Here is a 24,850-nt window from a genome sequence, read left to right on the forward strand (position 1 = left end):
GTCTCATCAGCTTCTCATTTCATGTAATTTAAAATCTCTCTGTTTCCTCCAGACTATTAATTTCTCTCTCCTTACTCTTCTATACATGTCATTTTGTGTTGTGCTATTCAGTGACATGCTACTGTTGTAAAAATCTGCCACAATGTTTTTATTCTGTATACTTGTTTTGTATAATCATTTTAAATGATTCTTTGTAGGAAAGATGAAATCTTAGCACAGCATCTAGCCACAGCACAAGCAGTCACACAGGACATTCTGGCATTTGCATTGCCTTTGTTCCATTCTTCTCCTGTGGCATTTAGAATTGTAGAGGGATTATTGCAAATGGTCTAAGAGCATATAAGTAGGGTAACAGGAAAATAATTATTTCTGGAAATTGGGAAGTATAAGGCAGGAAGCCATGTTTAGTCCTGATTCTGAGAAGTACTGAGTCCTTTTAGGACCCACTCCACTTACTCAGAAATTAAAGAACTCACCATCCTGCAGAGCTGGCCTTCTTATATTGGCAGTTACGCTTGGGAGAGTGTGCCACTGTCCTGTTGCTGGCCTAACCTGATATCAGACTTGTCAAAGCAGTAGAAATATGTAATAAGGGCAAGAGTCCTGTACTGGTTTGAGGGTGTTTGTTTTGGCCCAGCTCCTGCTTTGTCCTCCGAATCTGACAGGATTGGTGTAATATAAAGTTGATTAATCCTGCTATTTCTGCAGCATTTGTCTTGTTGCAGATTAAACTTGCAATTCATCACCTTGCAAGAGTGCCCTGAAAGCCCAAATCTACAGCCTCAGTATGTCCGCTTACTCACCCTACCAGTCACACTACACTCAGATAGTAACAGAAGCAAGTTCCTCAACTCAAATACCATCCCCATTTGTACAGACCAACACACCCTGTGCCAAAGCAGCATTTCTAGTTGTCACAGTAATACAAACACTTAACCACATAGGCCACACAGGTGAGCCCTAAATAAAAAAAGAAAAAAAAACATAGCATCACCTTTTCTCTCCCTTTCCCCTTAGAATGACTGCTGTGTAAGGATAGCTGAGCTTTCAGAGGGCCTGAGCCTTTCATGTCTCCATTCACTCCAGTCAGACTGCTTCTATGGCATTACTAGAAGATCTGGGCTAGAATTTTTGGAAAGCACAGACTAACTGAGGAGCCCACCTTCTGTGCAGCTGTGAGCTCCACAGACCTCCAGAGTTCCTCTCCGTTCCACACATGCAATGTTGGTGCCTGATGGATTTTAGTGCCAGAATATTCAGCCAAAGCTTTCTTCCTCTTTAGAGTCTTTCAGGCTCCTGGACCAGCTTTTCTACCCTCCTTTGAAGAATGAGATTTGAAAGCTAGAGTGAGGCAGGAAAAGTACAACCACCAACAGAAGAAGAAAGTGGCTCTGAGCCACCAGAGTGACTTATTTCTCCCTTACTCCTTTCCTCTCCAAGACCCCTTCCCTCTCTCAGGAGAAACCTCTCAGAGGGGGAGGAGAGGTCCTAGGATGATCTTCATTGACTAGGATGAACTTCATTAAGCCACACAGACCCCCCTCCTCACTGCAGGCAACTCCTGTAGGGATATCATCTCCCACCAACTTGGGGAGGGGGGGCTTCTCTGCAGCTCTCAGCCTTTCAAAATACTTTGAACCAAGGACACCACTTCAAAGAGACAATTTGTCACTGCTCTCCTCCCACCCTTGCAGAAACCTGTACACAGAGTGCTAAAGGGATCTCCTCCCCTGCCCATACTCAGCTGTTTGGCAAGCCCATGAGTGCGGAAAGAACCCTCCCCTCCCCCCAGATCCTGTAGAAGAGCTCAAGGCTAGGATTCGCCCAGATAAGGCTAGGGACTGTGGTTGTTGGCTGAGGAGATGGCAAGAACCCCCAAGAATGACTCACTGGGGCTCAGCCTGCACTGCCCCCTGCCTGTCTTCCTCCATCTCTCCTCCTGCTTCTGCCAGACCCTTTCCTGCATGCCGGTGAGGATCTGCATATGGTCGGTACCAGACAACAGCTAATGCTTGCTGGTGAACACCCTTCTCGTGTTCTTGACTGCCAGGGCAGCCTGGTCTTAGCTCTCCAAGCCAGGGAAATGCTTAGCAATCTGTAGGGTATCCAGTGGACCTTCTGCTGCTTGCTTTAGAGTCTGCCATGTCCAAAAGACCTGGGGGAAACTGTCTTGGAAGGACAATCCCAGTCTGCACCCGGAGAGGGAGAAGGGAGGACAGAGAAATGGAATTATGAAATTGCAATGTGGCTGAAGCCCTCCAACTGAAGCCCTCAACTTCCCAGCATCCCCCTCCCCTGACTCCCACTCCCCACTCTTGCAAAACAGTGGGTGTAAAGCAGCCCTTCTAGTCTCTTGTTCACTCAACTATGAAGCTGATCAGAGAAAAACAAAATCAGCAGCATCAAGAACTAGATAGGATTTTTTCTTTATGATTGTTGCATTAATGAGCAGCTACATGTATAGAATCAGGAGGTGACTAATGTAATTAACCTGGTGTAATGATACTGCTTAGGAAGGGAGAGAGAATTATGACATACTTAGATGTCAGTATTGCACAATTTTCTGTATATTCCTGGTACTATTGGGTTGTGTCTGATACAGGAAACTTAAGCATCACAGGCACTGGTAGATTTCAGTTTGTATCTATTCTGCTCATGCATCTTTTTGTGTAAAATGAAGATGTGAAAGGTGGATTGCTTTGTGGAGAGTGAGGGTAGGGAGAAAAGAATTCAGTTTGCTGGGGTTCCTTTTCTTAGCAAAAGAATAGTAATAGTAATAAATCATCCTTTTCATGACGAATCTTCCCAAAATGTCTGCTTCTTGGAGCAGGCTTTGGGATTTCACAGAAAGCTACAAAGAGAAAATCAGAACACAGGAATTCACACAACACTGGTCAGGAGGAGACAGAGGCATGAAAAATGAGCAACCCCCAAATATATGCAACTTGCAGCAACCCCAAGAAGAATGAAGATCAAGCACTTAAAAATAATAACAACAACAATAATAAATGCTTATTTTTGAATTACCCTTCCACGTAATATTTCACCCGTCGCCTGGGGAGAGAAACGTCTGACTGAAGTTTTGTGCAGGTCTAACTGCGATGTGCGGGGTGCACTTGCAGCTCTGGGCACGTATGGCTGGGACGTGAAGGAGGCTGAGCTGGGGCGGGGGGGGGGAGGGAGAGAGGCAGAAAGAGGGAAAGAGGGAGAGCCCCAGCTACGCCTTCCTCTGGGCTCCGGCAGCCTGAGGGAGCAACCCTTCCCGGGGCTGGCAACGGCGGGGTAGGAGCAGGGAGGGGGGAAGCTGCCCCCTCCGCCCCTCCCTGCCTGCCTGCCTGCCTGCCCGCGCAGAGCGGAGGAGGGCGGCTGCCGCCCGCGGATGCTGGGGCGCGGGCGGCGCGGGCAGGGCGGGTGGCGCGGGCAGGGGAGCTGTCCTTCAGCACCGCGGGCCGGGGAGCGCTCCTTCGGCAACGCCGGCCGGGGAGCTGTCCTTCAGCACCGCGGGCCGGGGAGTGCTCCTTCGGCAACGCCGGCCGGGGAGCTGTCCTTCAGCACCGCGGGCCGGGGAGCGCCCCTTCGGCAACGCCGGCCGGGGAGCTGTCCTTCAGCACCAGGGCCCCGGGAGCGCTCCTTCGGCAACGCCGGCCGGGGAGCTGTCCTTCAGCACCAGGGCCCCAGGAACGCTCCTTCGGCAACGCCGGCCGGGGAGCTGTCCTTCAGCACCAGGGACTGCCGCCGCCGCCGCCGGCCCCGCGCCGCCGCGTTGATGCAGTAGGGGGGCCCGGGAGCCGCCGGGGGCCGCCGCGGGGCAGGGAGGGCCCTCAGTCGGGCTCTGTTCTGCGCCCCCCGCCCAGGAGGGGCGCCGCGCCTGTCCCCCAGGAGCCTCCCTCTCTCCTCGTCCACCTCTGCCAGGAGCTAGCGCCACGGCTGTGCGGAAAAGCCATGGGAGGCGAGACCTCGGCACCTGTTCAGCTGAAATCAAGGGCTTACAGTATACTAGGCAGTCTGGCTTGGTGGTAGGAGCAAACGAAAGGAAAGGAGAAGCAAGCAAGAAAAAGTGAGAGAGGATTGCAGCGACCGCCGCTACCGGGAAAAAAAAATAAAAACCCAAAGAAGATAACTGGGAAGGAAAAGGATTTTCATGGCGCAGGCTGCAGAGCTAAGCAAGAAGACTGAAGGTTGCATCTCTGCTCTTACAGTCTCTAACTGTCTAGGTCCAGATAATGAGAGATTGTGTTGAGGATGCTGCTGCTGCTCCCCCGTTCACTGTGGAAGCCATCTCCAAATTAGCCATTACATATGGAAACTGGAGACCAGAATTTTAGAAAAAGGGATTAAGGCGTCTCGTTTTGGGGGGGGTTCTCTATTTGTTTGTTTGTTTTTTCTTGGTTCTTTTCTCTCTTTTTTTTCTTTTTTCTTTTTCCTTTTTTTATATTTCAACCAGAACGTTTCTGATTTAAAAGGCAAGCCTCTTCCCGTGTGGTCTTTCTAATTTACACTCTTTTCCGTGGGCTTTCTTACCTCCCTTTTTTGATATCTATCTCTCTATAAATACCCATTATATTATTAGTCGGAATTATTATTCTTTTATTTTATTAAACACACACACCCCAAGAATCAGAAGGCGGTTGGGTATTTGTATAATGAAGAATTATGGGGCTCTTTGACAGAGGTGTTCAGATGCTTTTAACCACCGTTGGTGCTTTCGCTGCCTTCAGCCTGATGACCATAGCTGTGGGGACCGACTACTGGCTTTACTCCAGAGGGGTTTGCAAGACTAAAACTGTCAGTGAGAACGAAACCAGCAAAAAGAACGAGGAAGTCATGACCCATTCTGGATTATGGAGAACCTGCTGCCTGGAAGGTATTTGATTCTGGATCTCCCCCCTCCCTTTCCTTTCCCACCACCCCCTGTCTCCCCCCCCCCCCAATAAACCCCTTCACATTCCACCATTTTCGCACTTCATTCCTTCCACCACAGAGCGAGAGCAGTGGGCTCAGTTACTCAGGGCAGAGAGGCAAGAAGATAGGTGAAACACTGTCTGCTCTGTTCCCTTCTCCCTTCCTCTTCCCCACCCTCCCCCATGACCCCCCAAAATTCACTCCCCTCCCCCAAGTGGAATAATTTGTGTGTTACAAAAACACCAACAGATCCTTTCAAAAAGCAACTGTGCAAACTGCCTATCTTCAGATTGTTTGTATTCCCTGGAAAAGCAATGCCAAAATGCTGTATTATTACTGTGCTCCAGCTGTAACCACAGAGTGAAATAATTGTTTTCTTTGCAAATGCTTATTTGCAAAGACAAGACAGGAGTGAGGGGCAATATGGGGAGAAAGTAACAACAACACACTCCAGGTACAAATATCAGTTCACTTCAGGAGGGAAAAAGAAAGGGAAGAAACCCTGTTATGTCTAAAATGCCTCATATGATATATCTAACGGTTCCAGTCATCTTGAGCAGAGTTCAGAGCATTTCGTAATGTCTGTGAGCAACCACATCTCACCAGTTGGGTGCAGAGGGGTCTATTTGGTGGCTAATTGGTTTGTTTTGGGGTTAAGATTTTCCCCCCACTTGTTTGTTATTGGGGTGGTGGTTGTTTTTTGGAGGGCTTTCTTTTTAACGTTTATGGTAAACGCTAAAAATAAACGAGTCTCTGAATGGAAAATCAGCCTAAGTCTGATGTGGTGAAACTGAACAGCAACTCAGTGATATGTCTGATGGCAGAAGAGACACCACCACAGCCAGCTTCTGGAATCAGACTTCCTAAGGGAGGGGGGAAAGAAGAGAGGGACCAGTGATTCGCTTTTAAATATGTGTTGCTCAGTACTGCTATTGGCGTACGTGTGGGCTGGGGAGGTGGTCTTCAGCCTGTGCTGGAGGGACAGTGGCAACTGATGTAAATGCATGGTTTATGTCATACACATAGCAAGAAGGAGAGAGTGAGAGCAAGAGAGTGCACATTACAACCCATTGTAAAACCCCTGCTTATGAATCAACTTCCAGCTGGGGTGGGGGGCAGGGGTTTATGGACATCCATAGATAATGTATGTGTCTGTCAGTGTCCACCAAAGCAGGGTGTGCCTTGATCTCCCTGATGAGAGAGAATGGGAAGTGGGTACTGCAGAACTGATTTTCTAAGACTACCATGGGGAGACGGAATGTTGGGGAGAGGGAGGAACAAACTATGTATGTCCTAATGTCTCTCACCAAACCAAGCTAAAGCTGCTGTTTGGAAATGGTCGTGTCCAGGAAGAAGCACGAATTCCCCCCCCCCCCCCCATTCTTGGTGCAAACGGTTGAGTGATGGCTGGACATGTTTTGAATAGCTAAGTGACTTCATTGAGCGATGGTCTATTTGACGCATACTGCATTTAGTGCCCTTTGTCAACCCAAACTGCTGCCTTTTAACATATCCTGCAGAGGAGCTCTATGCTGAATACTATATGCTGTCTCCACGCCAGAAAATCAATAGCAGTAAATTAATGGGGGATGTTTTAAACACACTCATGCACACACATGCACACATTTCCTCCAAGTACATAAATATATAAAGATATATATTAATAAAGAATGAAAACCCTTTCACACAGCTATTCATTACAACCAGGGAAGGAGACATCTCCTTAATTAAAAATTAATGAGAGAGGAAAAATAAGCAAACCCAAATGCAAAGCTGTGCAGGGAGGGAGGCTGCAGGGAAGAATTCCCTTCCTGAGCTATGTCCCCAAGCCAGAGGGTGGAGGGAGGCTGGGGTGGAGACAAGAGGGCGGGAGGTATGAGGACCCCGGCCGGGAGAAGCAGTGAATTCAGATCATGTCTATCTGCCCATAGAGCTGTATCCAGAAGGACGCAGTCTGAGGGGGAGGAGGAAGGGGCGGGTGAGGTTTGTCAGATCGGAGAAGCTCGGGGCTCCTTCTCCTTTACATGTGACAGGAGCCCACAGGCACTGTGGAGAATTGACTTCCACGACAAGGGAAAGTGCCAGGGTGCTTCCAAATAAAAGCTCCAAAGTTCCCCGTCCCATTCCCCCCTCTCCATGCTGCACTGCCAGCCCATTCCCTCTCCCCTCCCTGTCCATGATCTCCTGTGGGTTCAAACTGCAGCCCAGCACAAAGGATGTGAAATGCAGCCTGAGAGCAAGCTGTGTGGCCCTGGCAGGATACTCTTGCTCCCAGCCATGTGAGAGTTAGGGCTGGCCTATTCCCCCAGTCACTGGGCAACACAGGGTAGATGTGTCAAGCAAGGCAGGAGAACGCAATGCACCACTCAGGAGTGAGCCCAGCTCTGATCTGGGACCTTCCCCAGGTTGTGGGCACAGGTTGCACCAAAACTTTGATGAGGGCAAGGAAGCAAGAGAAACATGGCACAAGGCAAAAACAACCCCATAGCTGCATGTTGAGCAGGGCCTGGACACGGGTTCACCTCATGGGGTGGCATGGCAGAGGTCTGGCACTGGCATTGTTGGGCTGGCTTTGCTTGGCTTCCCACAGTCCCGCAGCCTGCATGGGCGCCAGCAACTGGCACCCACTCCCTCCCAGAACAGCACAGCCAAATACCCTGATCAGGCAGCTGTGAGCAAACCCTGGATGGCAGGTCTCTTACCATCATGTCTAATCAGCTGGGGAGGGCATTATCTTCCTTCTTGGCAGAAGGAATCAGAAAGGTGTCTATGGTTCCCTCACTGTCCCTAACAAAAGCTGTCTGCTGGAGAGCAGGAGGGAGAAAGGCACAGCAGACACTCCTTTTTCCCATCATGGAGAGGGTGGACAGACTCGTGGAAGAGCTCAATCCCAGGAGGCTACAAAAAGGGCCAAATCCTTTGACTGTTGCCATATACACCCTGCCCACGGTGTGCCAAAGGTGCTTGCCAAAGGGTCTGGGGCAGAAATGCTTCTGCTGCCTGGGGTGGGTGTCAGGGCAAGTCTATGGGGTGAGGAGAGGTAGGAGAGTAGGAAGATTGATAATGAGAGGATAACCAAAGAAGCTGCTGTTACAGTCTTCTGTAACTGATAGGAAGCCTCTGAAGAGGCTGCCTTCATCTTTGGGGATGTGGGGGAACTCTGCCACTAGTAAATACTCTAGGTTATCAGTGATGGAGGACTTTTTGTGTTCAAAATACTTTGGTAAATTGTCTTTTCTATACACAGGCCCAGTGTAACTCTGATGCTTACGCCTGCCTGTCTACAGGTCGTCTGCCATTTTATGTGTTAATCCCCACTAATGGCCACAGCCTAAGTCACTGTTCCTCTTCCTCATTTAGCAGCAGTCTTGCATGGTCCAGCTGCCGTACTGCCAGTCTCTATCCTCCCAGTGCCTTTTCTGCTCCCTGCAGTGGTCCGGCTTCCTCCTATCGAGATCTCATCTTGGCCAAGATATCCAATAGCAAAAAAGGACATTGGGACTCAGTCTCAGGCTGCACATCTAGATACGCTGCATTGAAAATTGCTATATTGTCTTGAAGAATTTGCTTCCTAGGCTTTCAATTTTAGGGTTCCCCTCTCTTCAGTCATTCTGTTGCCCACAGTGGACTTTCAGTCAGTATTTTCAGATCTTTGTATTGATCAGAGCAGAAGTGTCATTCTGGCTGTCCCTCCTCTATTAGGTTTCCTTTCCCCTCTGTCCTGTGTCCTACAGAGAACCCCCATTCAATAGTGGGGCTAGAGCAGAAAGGTGGTGTTTGTTTGTATTACTGCAGATCACCCTTCTGATTCTGTTCTTAATCTTTATTGAGATCATTCTTTCTCAGACTTTGGAGTTGTCCAAATATGTCCCTGAGCCATTCAGAAAGCTTTGCCCTTCAAGAAAGATGACAGAGTAACTGTCTTTCTCAGCTCTTTAACTGCGTATGCACAAAACATGCACATATACCAAGCAATTGAGATCTGCAAGCTCATGTCACAGATGGATACAGACTGCACCTCTTATAACTTTGAAATGGCTGCAGATCTTCTAAACTAATTCCTTTTAAGCACATAATTTTTTAAAAACACCTACTATTATGAGTGATGCCATGTTGAATTTTTCCATTAGCTCCTGTAGATCTCCTACAGGATCTTAAAAATTGAGTGATGATGCCTTATCAGGGTCTTATGAAGTGAGCACATGAAATGTATTTTATATCTGTAGGTTATCGGTTTTGTCATGTTGTCATTCTTACTAGGAAAGGGATAGGTCTTGGAGGCTTTTATACCAAGAAAGAGGGAGAGCAGCGTCCAGGGCAGGCAGTCATGAGTGATGCGCATGGCGTTAGACCTCCCTGTAGATCTGACTGGTGTGAAGGCAAGTAATTGAATGGATGTTGGTGCAGAAAATAATTCCTGCCTAGAGACCCTTCCCAAGGAAAATTAATGAGCTGGTCTGTTCCCTTTCCAGCTTGTTATATCTGAACAGCACATGAGAGTTAAGTGCAGTTTCTGTGTTTGCAAAAATGAAGAGCTGACAGCAAGTGAGGCAGGGCACAGGCAAGCTTCTGCCACGCAATTCTGGCATTGCATCTCTTCCTTGCACTGCCTTCTCCCACTGTTGTTTGTTTCTGGGCCACTTCTTACCTTTCATATGCATCTTACAAGTGTTTTTTCCTTATCTTCCCTTCTTTCTTTCCCAGCTTTCTTTCTTTAACCCTCCCATTCTGCCGGTTTCCCTAGTTTTGCCCTGCAGAATTGCCTAAAATCCTAGTTCTAAGGATTCACAATTCTGCCAGGGCCCTTGCCCATGATGTCCTAATTCAGAGGCTCTTCTGAATACACAGTGAAAACATCAGTAGATTAAGCAATGGTGTCTGTGTCTTTGTGGTCCAGGATCAGGAGCAGCCTATAGCATAGCTCTGAGCTGCAGCGGGAGGCAATGGCCCAGCACATAGCTGATTGCTGCTGGCATTGCATCTGCCATGGAAAAGCAGGATGCAGAGCTGGACAGGCCTTAGGATGAAGAGGAAGGCCAAGAATTTCAAAAAGCAGAGAGACAGATGGTTAGGGTGATATTTGGGATCCTAGACCTTGGTGGGTTTGGTTCTACTCTCAACCTAAATTCACACCTGACTATAAGTCACTGAAAAGCTAGGTATTTGATAGGATGAGACCTGCAAATTCAATTCATTTGTAAAATTTGACAAGCAAATGGTGGTCTACGCCAGTGAGTTGCTATAATTGACTTTTAAATTGCTTTTAAATTATGAAGCTTTTTACTGACAGAGAAAGTGGAATGGGTTAATATTGTCCTGAAATGCACCAGAAATTGCTTTGCTGAAGAGAGTGAGGGTGAAATGCAGTGGGAGGGACACAGAGATGCACTGTGGCAGCAGTAATGTATAAAGAAATTACACAGAGATAGAACAAATGTCTCTTTGCCAGGGAGACCAGGAGCTATTCCTATCTGATGCTTCCATTTTAACCCGCCCCTTTCCCTGTCCAGGTCCCTGAGCCCCATTTTCACTTCACTTTGGTGTGTTGTGATCTAATCAAGAGTTCAGGCAAGGAGGGCTGCTGAGGTTTGACATCAGAATCTCCAAATTTATTTATTTCAAAAGCAATAGCGAGGAGGTTGCCCGGGGGAGCAGGAAATATTTCAGGCTCTCAGATGGCTCTGTCCCCTGCCTCTGTTTTAAGAGCAGATTCCCAATCAAGCATGCCCTTTTTATCCCAGGGGGAGCCCTCACTGCTCCATTCTGTGCCGCTTCTCCCTTCCATATTGCACTAGTTGTCAGGGGATGTGCTGCTGCCTTTCACAGGCATGAAACCTTTCCCCTTTCAGAAGGCTCACAGGAAAGGGTAAAAAGCATCTCCTGCCATAGGAACAGGTAAGCAGAGGGGGGTCTCTCTCCCTTCCCTCCTCCATGCAGCTCCCATCCCAGAGATACAGCCACCTAGAAGGGGAGACACAGAGCATAGAACAGGTCAGGGATACACAGAACACACTGTAAATACAATTCACCAAAAAGTTATTTTTCCCCTGCTTATATGGCCCCAGCTTTTTCCGTGCCCTCCATCTTTGACTCATTCTATCCATCTCCATTTTAATTTGTTCTCGTTCCCCTCCCCTGTTTTCCTTTTTATTTTTCTCTTTCATCTTCGTGTCTCTTCTATGCTTTCTCGCAAGAGCAGCTTCTCCTTCATTATTTCTCCTTGATTCATTCCAGGTTCTCTGAGGCCCATCCCCCTTGCCATCTCCTTTGTTACATTATCTTGTCCTTGCTTTCTTCTGTCCCCTTTGGTCCTGCCATCTCATCTGTCTGTCCTCTTTCTTCTTCTCTGTGACATCATTTCACTGTGGTTTTCCCCCATCTCACTTTCATTTTCCCCCAGATGAAGGACCCCATCCTTTTGAAGCTGTTCTGCCTCTCCTTTCTAAAGCAACTCCATCACAACCCCTCACTGTGGCTGTCGTCCCCTCCTTTCTCTGTCCAGTGTCTGTACCCCTTTGGCACAGTGTGAAACTCATTGCTTTTGCTGTCTTCTCTTTCCCTCAGAGCAGCCCGGCTACCTTTGAGGGAGGTGTGACACAGGTCCTTTCTTTTGCTCCCCTGTAGTCATTGCCTGTGGTCAAGTAAACATCCCTTCACTTTGCTGCCTCTAAGCTCCCATGGCCAGAGGGCTCACTGACAGCTCAGCTGATGAGCAGGCTCATCTGCATGAAGTCAGCAACTGGGCTGGAAGGAGCTCATGGCAGTCCTAAATACCCTCCCTGGCAACCCTCAGACATGAATCAGGCCAGTATCCAAATGGAAAATAAGGGTCTCTTTAGCCATAACCCTGGGGCAGTTGTTGTGCAGTACAGTGAAGGATCTCCAGTTGTCAGGAAGAAGTGCCTCAGCAGTCATCCTTTTCAAGCTATTTATAGAGGGATAATTTTCTTTGTAATCAAGGAAATGAAAGCTGAGATTCTCAGGAATGCTTACAGGGATGAGAATAATGGGGCAGGGATCTCCAGGCCCAGTGGGTCTCAGTGAATTGTGAGCTGGGGGTAACCTTGGCTGGTGGGAGAAGGAGGATCATATACATTGTGGTGATCTAAATGAACCATAGCTACTTGCTGGATCCCAGAAACAGGGATAGCGCTATCAGTGGCCCAGTGCAGTGCAGAAAACCCACAAAGTCCTTAGGCACAAGAAAAGGAGCAGGTTGGATAATAGAGAGCACTACTCTTACAGGATGGAGGGCCATCCAGAGGGGAATATTGCAAAGCCAGAAGAGGATTTGTAGGAAGGAGACAGGGACAATGAGGAGTGAGAAACATGTATATGTGGGAAGCCTGAAAGAAGATGTGTTTGCCTGGAAAAGGAGGTGAAAGAGAGGGAAAGTCACTGGATTATACTGCATAATGAATGGGCTAAGGAAGGTGGATCAAGAGCTCTTGATTTCCCCATTTTGTAACACACAGACAAAAGGACCTGATGTGAGTCACCAAAGACCCAGTTAAAGCTTTCTTGTTTGATGTGTATCAGGGCTGTGGACCTCAGTGCCACTGGAGCTTTTGTGGCCAAAGTTTTAACAACTTTTAGTAAGCAAGTGAGCATTTACTATAGAGTTCATGAAAATTAAGCATCCTCATAATGGATCTGAACAGCATTCGGGGTGTTTTGTAATTCAGCAATTAAACCAGTCTCCATGAAAACTAGGATAACATTTCACAAGGGCAGTCTATCCCCATCTGACTGCCATGTGGTTCTTGCCTCTTCCCTGAAACGTTTGTCAGGAATTAAATGGAGCTCAGATTTACTTAGTCTGGCATTTCTTTTGTTTCTAGATGCTATGCTATGCAGTTGCAACATAAGATGCAAACTAGGCCTGCATTTCTGCTGGTGTCAATGACTGCCCTAATTTGACAAATTAATAGTGAGTTTAGATATTTCTATTATATTTCATTAGGAAGAATCTGGGATAAAGAGCAATTAGGAGCATATGGAATAAAGTGGAGTCCTTTTTCTTCATACTCCAGGGTATAAAATAAGTAGTTAGCAATGAAGGTGCTATATATGTGCAAAGAATTATTATTGTTGAAGTCCCTACTTCCCAGGAAGCAATAGGCTTTGGGTCTCTTTGATGCTATCATGACTAAATTAGAAATGAGGTTGTCTCTTTTCTCTTGCATCTGTGGAAATGATTACTGAACTGGCATCTGATGACGTACAATACTGTAGTGTTTCTATGCACAAGAGATAAAGGCCTGATTCTCCCCTCAATTGCACTGGTGTACCCTCACTAACTTGGATCGAGCCATGCTGCTTTCACAGTCCATGTAGGCAAGTGGGAAAGTAGGCAGGGGTAGGGCCACGCATGGTTTAAACAGCTATGCCCCCAAGGTCACTGCATGTCTCTGCTTCACGAGTGCCAGACCTGACAGACTAAGGGCTAAATTTACATCCAGTGTGAATGGGTGCAACAGCTCTGAAGTTAGTGAGGTTCTGCACCTACTTGTACTAGCAGGTCACCCAATCCCACAGTCACTTTTTAACTGTTTCCATTTACATCAGCTTCTTCTCCATTAGAGAAATTCTGCAGTGTTTAACAAGCTGGCCTCCCTCCCTGTGGGGCAAAAATCCTCCTGTATGTTCTTCATCTTGGATTCGTAAAAGCGTAAAAGGGCCGAGATGACCACAAAACTCCCCGGATTTTGCTTTCTCTTTTTCTTCTCTCTGCACTTATGTTTTTCATTCAATCTCTTTTATATACTGACAGCTTTCTATCTCCCAGCCCCATTTATCCTCTTTGTGTTACGAAAAAACTCTCCCTTAAAAGTCCAAGCTACAAAATCAGAGTTTTCATAACAAGCCCTGTAGGACAGGTGAAATCTACTTCTGTTTCTGTGGCACAGGCTGTTGAAGTATTTATACTAGCTTCCTATCAAATCTATAACTCCCCAGAGAAGCATGAGCTTTATCCTGGACCTCCTTTCCCACCAGCCTTGAAAAAAAACAGAAAATGAAGATGGTATACAGAAACTTGAGAATGCTGTGCCATCCTATCCATGGGTAGGAATTTTTCTGATGTGTGTTTTTGCTAGAAGCAGAACAACTTTAAATTTCTGACTTAGCTTGTTGTATAAAGTACACATTCTGTCAAATAAAAAATAACACTCTCCACCTCCGTCCCCCGGATTTTCTATCCATTTCTGTTTTTTTTCCCTTCCTATTTCTCAGTTTTCATTCTCCCCAGAACATGATTTTTTTTTAGAGTCTGTTTTATTTTTCTCCTCCCACTGCTTCATAACTACGTTTCATTCTTAAATTTGTTATCACTCAGAGAACTTCTCTCTTTCTTCAGCTCTTGTTTATATCAGTAGCGTAGCTGCAATGGGATGGATCACACTTGAACACCGAATATTTCCCAGGTTTATGGTCATGCTCATTCAGTATCATAGGTCAAGCACTGCAACACAACCACTTTTGATCTGATGGCATTTGCTGACTCCTGTACCCTAACTGTGGCCTGTCCACTGTGATTAGTAAATTTCTAAAAACTGGTTTCTGCAGCTATACTTCCTCCTGAATACATTGCCTAATACCTTTCTTTCTTGGTTTCAATTTTTATTCACTCCTTCGACCACCACCAGTCCCCTTCAAAATTCACTTTTTCCTCTCTTTTCCCCATTTTTCTCCACTTCATCTTTCATGTCTGGTGTTTTCTCCTCCAACCCTCACTCCTGGTGACACTGCTTCTCTTGCCCTTACATTTCTAGCCCTCAGTCCTCCTAGGTAGGAACCTCCTCGATCCTGTTCAGCCTCTATGCAGAATTGCTAAAAACAGACAGACAGCTAAGTAAGTGTCTCCTTTCAGATGCAGTCAGTGGTAGGTCATTGCACCCACTTGGTGGTTGCAATGAAGTGGCCTGGCTCTGACTTTTGCCCTTCAGACAGCCAGGAGGAAGCATTTCCAAATGCAGAGTGCCCCCCAGACCTGCTTTCAGAGTGTGGGATCCCAAGGGATCAATTATCAAGAATTTCTGCTGCTTCCTTTTAGATTAAAGCATTGCCCTTTTTCTTAGGCTGAGGGTCACAGCTTTCTGAAGGGCAGTGCCAGAATCATGAAAGAAGACATTTTTCGCTTGCTCATTTTTGAGTGAGGGAGTGAATGAACTGTGATAAATATTTTTCTCTATATAGCTAGAGCTATCTCAGAGAAGTGGCAGAGGAAACAGATGGCAGAGGCCCTTTATAGGCAGCTGCTGTTGTCTCTTAAGGTGTCACCAGCACAAGAAAAGTAGTTGTAATTGGGGAGCTTCAAGATCAGCAGTGCCTGAAAGGACCTGAGTGGAAGAGAATGTCATCATGTGCACAAGGAGGGGGGATCGATATTCAGAGACTGGGGAGTGGTGCTTCAGCGGTGAAGTAAAGTAGAGGGAACATGCTGAATCAACTATGAAGCTTTATTAAATGACATAACTGCAGGGTGGATGGTTTTCCAGCATTTGGGAGTTCATGCTTGGCCATAGACATCAGGAACATTGTCAGGAGGACGAGGAAGGTGATCTAGGCTGTTCTGGGGCAGCCAGAGGAGCTGGTGTCCAGAGGAAAGAGAGAGAGAGACAGAGCCTTAAAGCACTGTTGAAATGCAGCCTGGGGTAGAGAAGACACCCAGAAATAACGATTGCCTAGCCCCTATCTCCTCCAATTTGCTTCAGACCACCCCTGTACAGTGCACTTTTTGGATGAGGGGTTGTCACAGCTTGGTGTAGGAGCTTCGGTCCCAGTTAGTGCCTGAGTGATCTGTCTGCCTGGAGCCCAACCAGTTCACTCTACACAGCATGAAGAGAAATTATAAACTGACTTGTGAAACAACAGAAGTGGAGATGTGTACCTGCTCCCTCAAGAACTAACCAGAGCCTGGACCTTTTATATCTTCCAGGCTGGGAGGGATTTAACATCAGGCTATACCGTTAAGTCTGCCAGTCACAGAGATGTTTAAATCTCTCCTGTTCCCTTGGTGTCACCAAAGTAGGAGCCATTTGTTACTTTCAACAGAGAAGAAATTTCACAGAAAGGGTCAGTAGGAAGCTTGGAAGGAAACCAGCGACAATGACAGAGTCTGTCTTGAAGCACAAGGGTTTGCGGTAACATAACAGCAACTGTGGACAGGCTTGGAGTTGGAAACAAACAGAGCCAAAAGCTGCACAGTTTCTTCTGGCTGAGACATCTCCATTGCAGCAGTATTTGAGCAGCTCGTAGTCTTGAAGGAAACATCTGCTGAGAGCAGAGCAGCATAGCTATTTCACTGTTGGGAAAGGGAGGAACAGAGAAACTAATACGTCTACTCTGCAGAGTGAATTGTGATGCAAAGAGCAGCACAGCACACAGGAAGCATGGGACTGACAATTCCCCTAAATTTCAGGTGACTGCCTAACCATTGCACCATTCTTCTTCTCTTCAGTCATCACTTTGCCCACCTATATGCAGAAAAATATAATTCAATAAGGCTAGAAATGGATTCCCAGGAATTAATTCCAGGGGCTGTCTGAGATCACAGGAGAAAGGTGTTGTGTGTGCTGCATCTTTACAGCTTGGCCCACATTTACAAGACTAGTGAGGGGGAAAGCATTCAGAGAGAAGACAGACTGCACTGTGAGGATAGAGAGGCACCAGGGCCAGGGAAGATTTACACTCTTCTGCAGAAACTGGGGGAATGGATTGTTTCTGGGAGCAGATCAACACAGCTGTGGAGGGAAGCATTGCTATATACCAGAAGCAGACAAAAGGTTGGGGCTGAGAGGGTCTGTGGCAGCCAGAAAGCACAGCAGGATAGAGTCCACTACACAAGGTGGAACCAAAGGCTCAGCCCTGGTGTGAGATAGGGAGGTGGCAATGGGAAGGCAGCACAAGGGCTGGAAGGAAGTGCCTTAAAGGTATTTGAGAAATGCAGTACGAGAGAGGAGGGTAAGTCAGGCAAAACCCAGGGACATGGAGGGACTGAATTGTTCTGGCCCAAGAGAAGCAGAAATATCAGCTGGAGCAGCCCAAAGGATGGAGAGACAGACTCCCTTGTCCATCTTCTCTGTCCTGTAGAATGGGAATGATTTCTTCTCTCTTTCTGATGACAGCATCTGCCTCCCTGGAGGCCTTTTCTTCCTCTCTCTCCTGCTCCAGCACATGGGAGAAAGAAAGCTTTAGATGCAGATAGACAGAGTAGGATCAATCACTTTAACCAACCATGGACCTCCACCAATTTGGGAAGTGTGATCCAGTGGTCATGGCTCGATGCAGTAGGAGTCTGATGAAAGGCAGCTGGGGAGAGAAAAAGTTGACAGAGGTGGAGTTTAAAATTTTTGTACTGACCTGTTGTCAGTGAGGCCAAGACATTTATCCATTTAAGCAACTTAAGACAATCATGGCTACCTCTTGCACTGAGTTTCTCTTTCCTGGCCTCATAGTTGTGAACATATGATTTTTTCCCTCTCACAGGGGCCTGGGATACAGCTTTAGTGTCAGGTACTTCCCATTTTGGCCAGAATGTCTGTGGTAAAGCAGGGGAAATCAAATCTTAGTACTCCACTCTGCCTGCTGTCTCTTCAGGCACTGAAGGGTTCCTGAGTATTTTACTTTATATTGCCATTGTGGCTGCACCAAGATGTCCCGCATGCAGTTGAAACATCTTATGCTAGACACTATGCAAACACAAAAGGAGGTGTCTTCCCTACACCAAAGAAGTGACAATCTAAGATGACAAATGACATATGAAAGGTGGCAAAGCAGAATACAGCTAACATAAAACTTGTGCCTGTCTCTTTTTTTTTTTTTTTTTTTTTTTTTTTTTTTTTTGACATCAATAATAGGGTATTACGCTTATAACTGACCTCATCTCCTTCTTAAGGGGAGGGAGAGCAGAATACAGAGCAGGGTAGGTCTGCCCACAACCAGGCAGTGCCACAAAGAGATATCTGAATAACTCCAAGCAAGTTAGCTTAGGTACTAGAAGCCCTAATGGCTACTCAAGCATGTTGTTCTGCACATACAAATTATCAGCATGTCTGAGCACTGTCAGGATGCTGCGCTTACTCAGGTGTGCTGCTTCCAAGGCCCTGTGAGGTCACATTGCATTGTGCCATGGAGACTTACAGTAAGAGACTCTCAGCTTTCAGTCTAATCTAATTCCCATATCCCCAAACTGGCATGCCTACACAGATTTTTTTGTTTCTTGTTTTCTTTTTCCACATTTGGTAACCACTAGTAGTCTGAAGGAAATAAATGGCTAGATCTTATTTCAGTACCTATGGAAGAGATATCATATTTGGGGTCCTGAAAGGGAGCTTGGAGGATATGGCCCCAGATGTGTGTTTGAGACCTTGAGAAATCTGAAGCCAGAAGATGCCATCACAGCTGGATTTCTCCTTTACAGTTTTAGCAGACAGAGCTGAAGGACATAGAGACTAATCTCCATGTGACCTGCAGATCCTGTCCTTTCACATGAGGGCTGAAGCCTGCTGAAGAGGCAATGCCGGAATGCTTTTGCCCATGTGGTAGCAGCCCTGGGGGGACACAGCCGCTATTTTCCCTAGGATTGTCATTTACCAGTGAAAATGAATTGGATTCTTGACAACACTGCAGGATTTACCAGCAAAGAAATTGTTCTGAAAATAAATAAAAATCTGATCTGGAGGTGGTAATTTACTCAGATACCCAAGAGATCACTTATTTTGAGTATCTTGTTTAATTCTCACTGAGACTGCTAGCTTTTTGTCATTCTTGATGTTAGTTTTCTTGGAGAGAGGTGTAATATGTTACATGGCTTCTTCCCCATAAAAAAAACAAGGAAAGGACTCAAGGAGAGGAAAATTCCTTGGCCACCACTTCACTGAGGTCCATCAAAACAGGGATGAAGGTTGAACTCACATCCAAAGAAATATTTGAAGACCTATATGAAGCCCTGTTCTTCTTTGGGATCCACATGAAGAATTAGGTCTCTGCAACAGATACACAGTTGGTAGCTTTTCCCAAATAATGTACTAATCAGAAATACTAAAAATAGGCTGCATTGAAAATCAGCTCAGCCATTTGGAATGTAGAGCAAATGGCACTGAATGTGTTCAATGAAGTGAAAGAGCTTTGTTTTTAATCACAGAGCTATTGATAAATTGTTGATAAGTGATCAAATGTGGACTTTGTTTTCAAATGTTGTGACTTTCTGCACCTGCCAGGACTCCCTTGAGCTACCCTCATCCCTTTCGTTGCTAATGTAGTAGGACTTCCTGGCCTTTTCAATTATAAGAATAATTGTAATATCATCTTTTTTTCCAGATAACAAATTTTTGTCTTCTGGGCCAGCGATCAATTTGCAAGAATTATCCTCTGGGTCAGTGATCAATTTTCAAGAATAAATGTCCATAGTCCTACAAAATCATACCCTACCAACTGGGTAGGATATGTGAGAGAAGATGACAAGGTGGGAGGCAGATCAGTTCACGTCTCTGCATTGTTGTTATGAAAATAACATAAGGGCATTAGATTAGGAGGAAGGTGGGACCAGATGAGGGAGAATCTAGACTTAAATCATATAGCAGCAAAACAGTGGCAAAATGAGATAGAGCGTACAGCTGAGGGGAGATTTGATGTTCATGTGGGGAAGGAAATGAGCTGGGACCTCATGGATATTTGACTGAGGAACATGGAAGGGCGTAAGAGAAAGTGAGGCTCTAAGAAGAAAAATTAGATCTATTATCAGGGTTGGAACAACATACTGAGCCATGTTTGGTCATGACAGACCCTGTTGGCTGTCCTTCAAATGTGAGTTATATCTTCTGGCCTGTCTGGACGACACGCAATACAGAAGGACAGAGGAGGAGAAAAGAGTTTTAAGCTACATTCACATTCACATGTCCCTGAACTTGTGTCATTCAGGATTTCCCCTATACTGAAAATGTCTTCAAGAAGAAACAAATCTTTTTCTTTTTTTTCCCCCTGTTTTGTGCTATTAAGTGCGGTGAAGCAACTGGAATGAACCTGAGCATGGAGCCCTATATCTGCGCTCTGGCTGACAGGTGCTAATGCATTGGTGAATTTAGTGGTTAGTTTGCTATTCACCTTGAAGCTATCTATACTTATCTTTTCAGTGGGGAAGAAGCAGGGTGTCTTTCTCATTGCCTGCAGGAATCTAAAACTATATTTGAGATATAGTTTTCAAACTTTACAGCAATGTTTTAACAGTGGTTCTTAGTAGACATAGTTCTTAGAAGTTCTGTCTTAATGTTATTGGGATGGGGGGAACATCTAAGCTGTGCTGAGCCACTATAGCAATTAATTAGCTGACTTACCATATATATTTTGATTATAAATTCACAAATTATACAACTCTATACTATCAGGAACCAGGTTTTCCCTTTAACCTCAATTCCAAACCAGCCTGTCCATCAGGTACGATGTACTCATACATTAGCATGATGAGAGCAGCAGGAAAGCTTAAATGGCTTGCTAGAAAATGCTACAAGTAAAATATAGATGTATTTCATTAGTGTTTGGAGGATTGGCTGCTCATTAATTAGATGAATCACCCAATGGGTGTGTTCCCTAAGCCAATCAAAGCATGCCAGTTCAGTAGAGCCACAGTGAGCAACGTTGTGCTGCGTCATTCAGCATTTTCTGGTGAGTGATTAAATCCATGCCATTTGTAATAACTCAAATGTTGTCACAGGGTCAACTTAGTGGGTCATGCTAGGTTATCTTGGTGATTTTGCATGTGTTACATTAGGTACTGCTGTGTCATACAGTTTTTTGCTGGGTCATGAGGTCATGCTGGGTTACTTAGATACCACCTCTTGAACTTGTCAAGAACCCTACTGGGATAAGTCACGGGAATGATGAGAATGGTATGTTGTGTAGCCTTTTAGTGCACCTGGTTACTGCTTCTTATCATGGATGAAGAATTTCTTCCCAGGAAAATGCACATTTGTCTCATTTTCTAGTTTAAACAGCTGCTGCAATTTTCGTGATGATTCTCTGTCTGTCCCCTCCAAAATGATACCTGCCCAAGGCCCATAGCAAGCAAGTCTAGTCACTGAGCCAGTGACCTCTTTTTTAGAACAGAAAATATCATGCCATTCCAGTTAATTATATTGCTGTCTGCTTCCAGTCAGAAAGATCCTGACCTCCACGAATACTGCTGCACATTGCTGGTTTAAGTGGCTACTTGGGGATTGCCTTATCATAGGGAAATCCTCATGTAGCCAAGAAATGCATAAACCTCCCCTGAATTAGGGGATGTGACCAAGGGAAGAATAATACAAGTAACAAGACATTATGTTACAGTAATCCCCTGCTTCAGTGGTATCTTGTTTTGAGTTATGATTTGGCCGGGTATAAATTAGAACAAGCTTGAGGTAACTCTAACTTGCATCAGGAACTAAGCAAATCTTTTCTGGTCTGATGGTCAGAAAAATAAAAAGGCAGCATAAAGCCACCTTTAACCTCCACACCATCTATCCTGTTTTCAGATACCACTGAGAAAGCCAGAAATTCCCAGCTTCACTACAGTACTCACTTCAGATGACAAAAGTTTAAATCTTTGGCATTTTAATGCATAGAAAAACAATTTTAGGATTCTTTTAAGATCACTGTGGCCTTCTGTAAGGTCCGTGTGGTTAGTTTAATAGTAATCGACACTTGCTTTCATAGAGAAGGAATAAAAGAATGGTCTCAATAACATTTTTAAAACTCTCAAAATAAATGTATTTTCCATGACACACATGGCACCTCCAGAACAGATAGTAGCAGATTGTCATACAAAAGTTTTACTAGTACCAATCTGGATGACATGCCCAGCCCAGTGGTGCCATGACAGTCAGGAAAGCAAAAAGCAACATATGATTTACTTAAGGAAACATTCCATTTTCATCAGCAAAAACAATGTTACTGTTGAGATTCCGACTTGTTCTTTATATGCATGACGCTGCTGCTCCCTGTTCATGCCAGCTGAAGGATTCTGCTAGTACATTATTTCTCACTCTTTAATGCACTCCATGTCCCACTGTCCCTAGAGCACAAGGAAATGCTCCCATGCCCGTTCTATACATGGAAAATTTGGGACACAGAAAGGTTAAGTGGTTTGCTAAATATACACAAAGTCTGTGGCACAGCTGAACTCACTTTTCTGCAAGACGGGTCGCTGTCCATATTACTCCACCATCCTTCCACAGCACTGTTTACCTGGCCCCACTGCCTATCACACAACTGCAGTGCATTGCTTATTTTCCAATTGTGAAGCACACAGATGATCTCAAAAGCACCACAGAAATGTCATGGCTTGAAATCAAAAATGTATTAGAGCTGATTCAAGCTTTACAGCACTTCTTGCAAGCTCCTGGATTCTCTAAACACAGGAGGTCTCTGTAGGAGCCGCATCAGATCTTTCTGGTCTTCTACTGGAGTCAGTGAGTGAGCCAGAAAAAAAGTTATTCCCTCTGCAATTGAAATCAAACTCATATTTTCCTCAGCAGAGCTATTTTAAGTCATGCATTATTATCTTTTTTCTCTCCAAAGAAAAGCTCACTTGACACTCAGAGGCTGTCAGAACCAAAGGGGAAAGAGAGAACTCTGGGGTATTGTTCTTGCTGCAGTTGCAGACATACTTGGTACCAAGAAAAAAACTATTAAAAAACAAACCAACTCTACAATGCATTGTGTTAAGAGAAGAAAAAAAAGGGGGGGGGGGGAGAAAAAGAAAATCCATGCCATTGAAGTCTAGGACAGTGTGGCTGTTAGGGAGGTTAGGTCTGCAGTTGACTTATTGGGTCAAATCCATAGCTACTATAAATCAGCATAAACCACTGATTATTATATTAATTCATTATGCATGTGAGGCTAAGATGTATTTTACCTCATCTACCCTTTGTGATGTAAGAAGGATCCAATACTGAGTTCCTGGGTACATCTGTGACAGATGGTGTTTAACAGCAACAAGAGTCACTGTGGGTGTGCCTTTCCATGTCCTGCTGGAATCCAGCTTCCTTCTCAGGCTTTCCATGTCAGTTGTAAAACTCCTGGAGAAACTTTCAGCTGTGCTCTTCCACTGCAAAAGACATTGAAATGCATCCACATCAACTTGCAACAGTGGTGCAGCCCCATGTGTGCCACGTAATGCAGGCAAAGACACAGCTAGGCACCTCTCTCATTGTTTGCTTTCTTCCACACACCAGCCCAGTGAATCATCTCACCATCATCTGTTCATTTCTCTCTCCATATGCTTGTCTTTTTTTTCCTTCTCATTCATGCTCAGCCTTCAGTTCACAAGCATGTCCCCAGTTCTTTCCAATATCAGCTGTGTAGCTAAAAAGGAATTTTCTGAATTTGATTGATCAGATTGTCACAAACCTGGCTGGAATCCGTTTGTTGGACGCTCATCAGATTGCTACCATAGACTCCAGCTGCTGAGTTTCCAATGTGCTTTAAGCCTCTGGAGTGTGAAGAGAAAAAGACACTATGCCTGACTGAGAATCTCCAGAGGTGTTCTGGGCACAGAGCCTCTATCATCCAGCTCCTCCTGAGAGCTTGACCTCCTACTGCAGTTGCCTGTCATTGTGGGCTCATACAACTTCCCCAGGTAGCCTAAATACAGCCTTTCACTGAATTCTCTCACAAGGCATGAGCCTTCTGGCTTACACTTTAATTTATCAGGCACTGCTAGATGTAACAAACGTGCAATAAAGATGAACTTTGCACGTAGCATCTGAACCCAGCATCTCTTTAGACTTCTCAGAAAATACAGATCATGAACAAATAACAGACACAATACTCTCACCCCCAGCTCCCTCTCTCTTTCACTCTATGGGAGATCTACCTTCAGGCTGCAAGCTCATGATTTGTCTTTTCTGAATGTTGTTATTCCCTTCAGTAACTTATGTTTCACTTTTTAAAAAGGTGTTCACTCTCCTTTTCACCACTTATTTTCACCTGTCTCTTGATGCAGTTTCCTGGTTTGTTTTTCATGCAAGTCCTTCTTTAATCCTTTCCATCCTTACCTGGCTTATTTCTTCAGCTTTTTGTAATGCACCTGGGTCTCAGTCATCCCACCTTGCCCGTCTTTGACTTCAGTCATCACCCATCAGAATTTAAGGCCCAGCTATTGTCAGTGATGTGTGAAGGACTCCACAATCTCTTCTACCTAATAGTGAGCACGCATCCACACTGAAATTATTCCCATAGTAACATCAATGTGATAACACTATGACATCAAGGAGAATGCATAACTCATAAGGAGGTCCCACATCACCATGAGGATCCAGACCAGCTGTTTAAAAGCTGGCACACAGGGAAAAGATACTTAAACCCACTGCTACTCTAGCAGTGCTGAAGGCTTGATAGGTACAATGACCTTGAAAGAGACACACACATTTATCTCAACAAGCAATTGGGGCCCTCAGCTGCTCACCTGGTGAGAGGTCAGAGCCACTGGTTCTGGGGGACACCTGCATACCTGGATGTCCTCCACCCATTTCTGTTCTTTGCCCAGAAGCTTAGAGCATGAAGACACAGGTTATCTAGCAGTCATGTGGGTCATGGACACTGGCAACAACATAACCTGCACATTTTTATAAATGGAAATAGGCAGAAATATCACATAATCTGTGACTATAGCTCAGCCAATGTTCCATTTGCACACTACAGTTTATAAGCTGTGCTGAGGTATGATTTAGAGGGAAGAGGACAGAGTGCTTTGATTTCATCAGGGACATGGAGGTAAAGGAAAACTTCCCATGAACACGCTGAAAATAAAACTTAGGGTATGAGACAGAATCTCCTTATGCTGACATGCCCACACGCATCATCCTTGGTTCGATGGGCTCTTATTATAAACGATCCTTGGCTAACAACATAGACAAAGTAATTTATGGCTCTTCCTGCACTTCTGAATAATCTTTAGTAGGTTGAATTG

The 24,850-nt window shown here is 45.3% G+C and overlaps 1 protein-coding gene across 3 annotated transcripts in view; it reads left to right on the plus strand.

Annotated features, from left to right (window-relative positions):
* The first annotated feature begins 3,799 nt into the window (after positions 1 to 3,799).
* The window catches only part of CACNG2 (calcium voltage-gated channel auxiliary subunit gamma 2), a 57,426-nt gene continuing 36,375 nt past the window's right edge, over positions 3,800 to 24,850 (plus strand). For 2 of the 3 annotated variants that reach the window (XM_026118038.2, XM_026118041.2), the window contains exon 1: positions 3,800 to 4,864. In XM_026118038.2, coding sequence (XP_025973823.1) covers positions 4,654 to 4,864 — 211 coding nt within the window. In that variant the 5' untranslated portion in view covers positions 3,800 to 4,653. The remainder of the gene's footprint in view (positions 4,865 to 24,850) is intronic. The other variant, XM_026118040.2, reaches the window with a different exon arrangement.

The sequence above is a fragment of the Dromaius novaehollandiae genome, chromosome 1 (genome assembly GCF_036370855.1).
Source record: "Dromaius novaehollandiae isolate bDroNov1 chromosome 1, bDroNov1.hap1, whole genome shotgun sequence".
Taxonomy (NCBI): Eukaryota; Metazoa; Chordata; class Aves; order Casuariiformes; family Dromaiidae; genus Dromaius; species Dromaius novaehollandiae.